Genomic DNA, 8179 nt, shown 5'->3' with positions numbered 1-8179 from the left:
TAAGGAAAAACGACATATGACCCTCTGCTTGGGTACACATTGGACTTGCACCCTCACAGAGCCATCTACTCGATGACCCGGGGTCTGGGGTCATCCTCCTAAGCAGTATACTCTGTATCCAGAACTACCTTCCCCGATTCTTCCACCCCGGTCTTTTACTTCCACCCTCTCGCGCTGTTTAACCGTCTGCTCCTCCCTTAATTAACGACGCATCTCCTATATGTATTATGTGAAGTATCTTGACCTTTAAAATTGTGTTTTGATTAATAAACATAAGCGTGTAAAGAATTGAATCCATCGACATCCTACGGTCCCCGCCTATTAATCAAACAGATGTTATACATGACATTATTCATTTGTTCATCACTTCATGACTGTACTTAATCATTTCAGTCCCTTCTTTCTTTTCTCCAACCGGTTTCCAGTCTATAACTCTCCACCCTCTGACACCTCGTGTGTCATGGAGTCTCCACACTGGCCTGCCATGCATGGAGCTGAAGGTGGGGCAAGGGAAAACTCTGCTTTCAATGGGCAAGTACCCCTTCAGGGGTATTTTGATCAACACAGCTGTAGCAGGCATTGGTTAGGTTGGACCAGGTCCCGTCCGGGATCTGGTTCAGGAGGCCGGACCATCTCTGGCTGCTGTGCCCGGCCCCCCTGATACAACATGAGACCCATGACCAGGAGCCAGAGACTCGGGAGAGCCCCTTTGGCTGTCATCATCTGCTCGTGTCGCGGATGCTGGCGTGCAGTGGGATAGGTGAAACCAGGTCGGTTTCCCTTTGACCTGAACTGCGGTTCTGGTGGCTCGTGTGACTTCGTACGGCCCCTCCCGCCTCGGCCTGTTCCACTGTCTGCGGAACACCTTCACGTACACGAGATCTCCTGGTTTGATCTTTGGCTCCTCCTCCAACTCCCTTCTAGAATCGTTTTCCTGCACAGAGAGAACATGTGACACCAAACTATCCTGCACTTTAATCAATTGTTTCACATACTCCCTTAGTTCATTGTTCAGTGTGTCCAGAGAGGCTCCTTTATACGTTCGAAACAGCGGGGTTGGCATCGCTCGTCCAGTTAGTAGCTCATGTGGGGTTAATCTCAGCTCGCGGTTATGCGTACCTCTGATATGCATCAAAGCTATTGGCAAAGCGTCGAGCCATGTCAACCCCGTGCTCTCACATATCTTTCGGAGTTTGTTTTTCAACACTCTGTTGATCCTTTCGACCTGTCCTTGCGACTTGGGGTGGTAGACGCTGCCCAGTCGTTGTGAAATTTGTAAACCCTGCAAAACAAGGCTTAGGACTTTTCCAACAAACTCTTTCCCGTTATCGGATGAAATCCGATCTGGAATTCCAAAACGGGGGATGACTTCTCTGATCAGAAATTTTGCGACCTCTTCGGCAGATTTACGGCGGGTCGGAGTTGCCTCAACCCACTTCGTAAATCTGCACACGGCCACCAAAACATACCTTTTTCCTTGGACTCTTTGTATCAGGTCGATGAAATCGATCACCAGTTCTGAAAAGGGGCCTCTCAAGGGGAAAGTTCCTGGGGTTGGTTTCAGGGACTTTCGGACATTATTCTTTATACAAACCTCACACCGTGCGATGTAGTTCTCTACATGGGCATGCAGGTTGTACCCCCAAAAACCCTAGTTGTGGATCCTTGCTCTTACCTGAGATTTGGAGTCATGACTCACTGGATGACCTTCCCTTATCAACCAAGTCTTAAGGTCGTCTGGGAGCACGGTAAGTCCGTCATAAGTCCGCCATACCTGTTCATTGTCCATCTGTGCCCCCCTCTGTCTCCACCATCTTTTTGTGTCTCAGGTGCATTTTGTTGCGTCAGTACAACGTCTGTTATGGTCGTTTTGTCTTCCAGGTCAGAAAGTCGCTGTCTCAGTCACGGCCTGCAGGCTCGCGCAGCTGCTTGTTCGCCGATAACTTTTTACGTGCGCTTCGCATTTCACTATTGCAATAGTTTTTGGTTTCATCCGTGCTACCGGTAGTTGTTTGATTTCTTCCGCGTGCTTGTACAGGTGTTCCGTCGGATCTTTGGAAGCTGCGGTTCTTCCACATTCCTGTGAACAAATGTACAAAGGAGTGGCAATTCGCGGAGTCCGTGTACGTCGTTACGTGTTTCCCCTCGGCTAGTTCGCGTGCTCGGATTAACGCTTTAAGTTTGGCTTTTTGCGCGGAGCACGGTTGTTGAGCTTTTTGCGCTTCTAAACTTCGAACCTGTTTGTTTGAGGGTCGTGTCGGACCACAGCATATCCCGATGCCAAACCTTTTAATGTTCTGTAGCATGAGCCATCCATGTAAAATTTCTCATGTGCCCAGTATAACTGTTTAGCTTCCAAATCGGATCTTAGTTTATCTACCCTGTACCCCCTGGTAATAACCGAGGCTTTTTCCCATAGATCAGATGTACTGCTGCCAGTTGTACACAACCTATTGGGAGTCCGATTTCTACTGGTGACAGAGCTACTGTGTAATAGGTTATGTATTGTGTACTCCTGCCTATCCTATTTTGTACTAGGACTCTGCTTGCACGATTGTTCCAACATGAGACATATAGCAGAAATGGCATCTTATAATCTGCTGTTGCTAGTGTTGATGTTGTCTGCATGGCTGTACGACCCGGCTCAGGGGTATAGACAGGTGGTAAGTTAAAATAAAAGCCCTTCTCATTTACATTTCCCCTGATACTGAATGACCACCTTTAAAATATAAGATGAGCTGGGGTTAGCGGACCTGCAAAAAGAACAAACAAACCCTATACCAACACACACCGAGTGTAACGAAGCACCATTGCCACTTGGTGGTGAGCTAAAAACCAAATAAAAGTAGCAGATCCATAACCAAAGTGACTGTTGTCACAACATAAAACGTTAACCTAGCCCAGCTCTAACACAAACACTCCGACTTAACTTAATCCCATAGAACTCAACGTCTAAAATACCCAGTGACACACAAGGATGTTTTGGATTACGAACATCTTCTTCTTTTATGAGGTCTCTCAATGGTTTAATAATGACTGTGCACCTATCGATCCAGTCTAAATTGTATGCTGCCATTCCTAGAAACGTCATCATTTCTTTAACTGTTCTCGGCTTTGGCATTTTTGTAATTGCTTCGATCTGTGAAGGGAGTGTGGCTTTTTCCCCCTGTGAAATCAACCTGCCTAAGTATTCAACTTTTCTTGGCAGTATTGCGCAGTGATGCTCTGTGTCCCCCTTCTGCTAGATGGGTCAAAAGTGTGATTGAGTCTTTGTGGCATGTTTCTCTGTCCTGTGCAGAAACCAAAATGTCATCGCAGTAGATTAAGATTGTGCTGTTGATCTTTTCTTTGATCTGTTCCAGGTCTTTTCTCAAAAGGTCGTTAAAAATGGCTGGTGATATTTTAAGACCCTGAGGCAGCCTGAGATATTTGAAGTGTTTGTGCCCGTATTTAAATCCAAACAGGTGTTGGCTGTCGGGGTGAAGCCTTACACTGTGAAATGCCGAGCATAAGTCAATTACCGTGAAGATCTTGTGATTTGGTATCAAGTTACATAACAGGATGTAGGGATTTGGAATGTCTGTGTCTATATCTTCAACAATTTCGTTCAGTCTCCTCAGGTCGTTTGTCAGTCTGACTTCCTTCCTTCCCGGTTTTTCAATCGGCCAGATTGGGGTGTTCGTTACTGGATACATTTCTTCTGCCACCACTCCTAGTTCCTCCAGTTTCTGTAGAGTTCTGCTGGTTCCTTCTAGCACATGATCTGACAGCGGGTATTGTGGCACAAATGGGAGGGTGGTGTTTTCTTTCAGCTTGATTGAGACTGGTTGTGCATTTTTCATCAGTCCGACATCTGTGTCACTTTTCGCCCACAGTTCGGATGGAACGATTGACAGCATTTCTTCCTTCATCAGTCGTTTTGGGTCCCTTGTAGGTCCATTGCATGGTAGCAGGATTACTTCTGGTCTTGCATCTCCTTGAGCGTCCGTCATTATTTTCAGGAACCTTCCATCTTGGCTCTCCATGATATGGTTTTCCTTGTGTGTCCATATCCGTAGTTTTCCGGCTTCTTTCATCATTGGCCCCAACTCTTTAGAAGTGTTCCCTTCATTTATGAGTATTGTGATGTGGGGGACGCTGTCTGGAACCTCAAATTCTTTTGTTAGGTAGGCGTTGGGTTCGATACTCATTGCTGCTCCTTGCGGTCCGATGATGATGGCTGTTGATGTTAGGTTAACCCTGTCTGGTTGTTCTTTGGTCCAGTCATCCGCTGTGGGAGGATCTTGAAGGTATTTAAGTGTGCAGTGGGTTGGGCAGGTAGGTGGTCTGGCTTTTGGGATGATTTTCATCATGTATTGTTTCCACATCTCTGTTGGCCTCAAAAGTTCATCACTGATGTCCCCCAGCCAGTAAACTGTTGGTGTTTGGTCCATTTCGGTTTGTTGGACCTGCATTTCTTGGATTGGTTCCAACTTCACTCCTTTGGGTGTGCAGATGATGGCCACCTGTAGCCTGCACAAAGCATTTCTTCCTAGTAGATTAACAGGTGTGTTTTCTGAAATGAGGAGGGGAATTTTTATTGTTTTGTTCTGGACCGTTATGTCAACTGGTGTGGAAAATTGCATTTTTGTTGCTTCGCCAAGTAAGCCCACTGCAAAAATGAATTTGTTGGATCTCTGTAATTCTCCTGCCAGTTCATTTTTTATTGATGAGAATGTTGCTCCTGAGTCTGCCAGGAATGGTAGATTTTTTCCGTTTATGGTTACTTGGATGATTGGATCTTGTTCCATTGGGTTCGTTATCAGGGCTTGGATGTAGCTTTTGTCATCTTTAGTTAATCAGAAGTCCCGTGGTGGTCCTCTGTATGGGTTCACTGGACCCTGGGTCATCTGCGCTCGGCAGTCTCTTGCCATGTGGCCTTGTCTCTTGCATCTTTTGCAGATTGTCTGTAAACGACAGTCTCTAGCATAGTGGCCCCATTTTTCGCAGTTCCTGCATTTTATGTCGTTTCTTCTCCTTGGCCGTGGTCCTTCTGGTCCGAATTGTCCCCCCGGTCTGTATGGGGCTGGTCCTTGGAATCTCCTTCCTTCATTATTTTGGTTGTTTGTTACGGTCTGTTGTTGTGGTTGCATCGTCATCACTGCTTTGATCCGTTTTTTCTCATCCTGTTTGTCTTGGATCTGTAATTGTGTTAATTTTCTGATGGCCTCTCCATCTTGTTTTGCCAATTTCTGTTTCTGTTCCCTGTATCTTTGGATTACATGTGTGACGTTATCTGTAAACATCTCGAATGTCATATTGAAGATTCCAACTGTGTCCAGTAGTTTGTCTTGTATTGGGGCAGGGAGGGCCTGGATGATTTTTCTGCGGAACATGGAAGAGTGGACGTTGTCAACTTCTGGCATATTTCCCGTTTCTGTTATCCATTCACGTCTGGCTTGGTAAATAAAGGCCATGGGGTCATCCGTATCATTAAGTGTTCCTAATGATATTGAGTCAATTGAGATTCTCAGGGGATATCTTCTTCGTAGTTCTTGCCAGATGTCTTCTTTGTAGTTGTTAAAAAAATCTGCATCATGTATTTGGGTTCTTGCCACGTTGGCCAGTTCTGCTGACTCAAAGATGTTATACATTTCCAGGACTCCTACCGTTCGGGCTAAGATCGCCTTAATGTCTCCCAGGGAAAGAATTTTTCCTTCGCATAGGTTTGCCAGGATTAGGATCCATTTATTTGCTCCTGCTTCCAATCTGGGGAGCTTGGATATGAGGATATCGATATCGACGTTAGGGAAGGGTTGATAATATATTTGTCTTCCTTTCGCTATAAGGGGTTGCATCTGACTGGTTTGCGGTTCCTCGTCTTCTCTTTCCTCCTCCTCTGTGTCCTCCATGTTTTCTGGTTCTTCCATTGTTTCTTCTAAATCTTTGTTCATGTCGGTCTGAAGTGTCAGTCTTCCTCTCAGGTGTCCTTTTTCCTGTACTCGGTTCACGTTGACTCCTGTAGTCTTTGTAGTTTTAGCGTGTGTATTTGACTTATCAGTTTTCTTAAACTTGACCTTTTGTGCTCCTGGTGTCTCCACCCATTTGGGTTCTCCGTCGATCGGGTCCCACTCAACTCTGTCCTTTATTGGAGTCTTGTCTTTTGCTTTGGCCGACCTCAGTGTTCTGGTCGTCTCTGGTCCGATAATCAATTCAGCTCTGACCACAGTTTTGATGTTTGTTCTATTTCAGCCTTCAGTAGGGGATGTTCGTGTCCTAGTTCTTGTGTAGCTGTTCTCCTTGTATGTGTTTGTTCCATTTTAAGTAGCCGAAGAAAAACAAAACCAAAAAAAAAATAAGAGATAAATGCTTTGAAAATTGAATAAACAACAGAAAGACAAAAGGAAGGTAAAGAAACTAATTTAAAATGTATTTGTCTCTGTATTCTTTAGGACTGCCTATGCGTCAAAAAAATATCTCTTAAGGACTGCTTTTATTTAGCGTTGGAGCGTCTATCCGCTTTTTAGGACTGCCTATGCGTCGAAGAAATATCTCTTAAGGACTGCTTTTATTTAGCGTCGGAGCGTCTATCCGCTTTTTAGGACTGCTCTTATTCTTTTAGGACTGCCTATGCGTCAAGAAATTATCTCTAAGGACTGCTTTTATTTAGCGTCGGAGCGTCTATCCGCTTTTTAGGACTGCTCTTATTCTTTTAGGACTGCCTATGCGTCAAGAAATTATCTCTAAGGACTGCTTTTATTTAGCGTCGGAGCGTCTATCCGCTTTTTAGGACTGCTCTTATTCTTTTAGGACTGCCTATGCGTCAAGAAATTATCTCTTAAGGACTGCTTTTATTTAGCGTCGGAGCGTCTATTCTCTCTTTTATGACTGCTCTATTCTCTCTCTTTTATGACTGCTCTATTCTCTTTAGGACTGCCTATGCGTCAAGAAAAATAAAAGAAATACTGCTTTAAGACTGCACCCCTCGTGCGTCAAGAAAATAAAAAAAATATCACACTTTAAGACTGCACCCCTGTGCGTCAAGAAAATAAAAATATCCTTTAGAACTGTTTTATTTAAAAACAAAAAGAGAAATTCAGTTTTAATATCATCTGTTGTCTTTGGTATTATTATGTTATATAATTTCAATTGGTTATTACTGATTTAAAGCCTTAATGAATGGCTTAGCTTGGCCTAAAATGCTGTTAGCTTAGGGTATTGCAGCTCAGTTAGGCTTAATATATTGTTAGCTTCAGTTGTTATGCTAAGTTAAGCTAAGTTGAGCTAATGTTAAGCTAATGTAAGCTAATGTAAAGCTAATGTAAGCTAATGTTAAGCTAATGTTGCTACTGTTGTAATACTTGCTATTAGCTTATAATTTGTTTGCTTTGTTTTGATGTTATGTTAACTTCTCTTGTTAAGTTAAATATATTAGCTGGTGTTAGCTATTGTTATGGTATTGTTTTGGGCCTAAGGCTTATTAGCTTGGCCTGGTTGGCCAGCTAATCTTTGCTAATGTTAGCTTTGACTTCTGGTTTAGGCCTGCTACTCTTTATTAATCTTAGCTATTAAGTAAATGGTTAAGTTGTCACTTTTGATTGCTGTCAGGACAATTGGGAACTTTTTATCACCCTAACTTCTGTAAAAAATAAATTGATTTTTTCATGTTTTTACAATTGTATTAGCTAAATGACATGTCTAACCTTAAGGAACTTTTATTGACAGAGCTTAAGCATTTTTATAAATTTATTTATGGATGGATTTCTAAGACATGATCTGTGAGAGTGTTCCACCCTGTTAGGGACATGTTCATATGTACCGCAAAGGTTTAAATATGTAAATATTTAACAATGCTTGGTTTTTTTAACACCTTGAGTGTCCCTTATTTCGTTACATGAGTTTATTTTCTTTTTTGAATAATAATGAGATAAGAAATGTTCAGTAGAATGCGTGTTTAGATGTTTAGGATCATCAAAATTTTTACCTTATTTACCAAAAAAGGTAAATAACAGAAAGTTTGCTCTAAAAAACATATGTATGTTGTTAATCACCTTCCGGTGTGGAAATTAAAGCAAAAACATGCAAAATATTTAACACACTTAGAATGTAGTTAAAAAAAAAACAGTGACTAACAGGGTGGAAAGGATCCTAACAGGGTGGAAAGGATCCTAACAGGGTGGAATGACCACCAATGACACAG

General features: G+C 42.9%; 1 protein-coding gene across 1 annotated transcript; it reads right to left on the bottom strand.

The window, feature by feature from the left end:
• On the bottom strand, nucleotides 1-6192 carry LOC121644064. Its single transcript, XM_041991765.1, has 2 exons — nucleotides 6133-6192; nucleotides 1-6099 (listed from the first exon to the last, which is right to left on the bottom strand). Exon 2 carries the CDS (start codon nucleotides 5931-5933, stop codon nucleotides 4839-4841), a length of 1095 nt encoding a protein of 364 aa, XP_041847699.1. The 5' UTR covers nucleotides 5934-6099; nucleotides 6133-6192; the 3' UTR covers nucleotides 1-4838.
• Between the last annotated feature and the right edge of the window lie 1987 nt (nucleotides 6193-8179).

The sequence above is a fragment of the Melanotaenia boesemani genome, chromosome 8 (genome assembly GCF_017639745.1).
Source record: "Melanotaenia boesemani isolate fMelBoe1 chromosome 8, fMelBoe1.pri, whole genome shotgun sequence".
Lineage (NCBI taxonomy): Eukaryota > Metazoa > Chordata > Actinopteri > Atheriniformes > Melanotaeniidae > Melanotaenia > Melanotaenia boesemani.
This window is presented reverse-complemented; position numbering and strand designations above follow the sequence as displayed.

Bases quoted from the DNA above. Each gene is read 5' to 3' on its own strand.
- LOC121644064 (XM_041991765.1), bottom strand. From the start codon at position 5,933: ATGAACAAAGATTTAGAAGAAACAATGGAAGAACCAGAAAACATGGAG.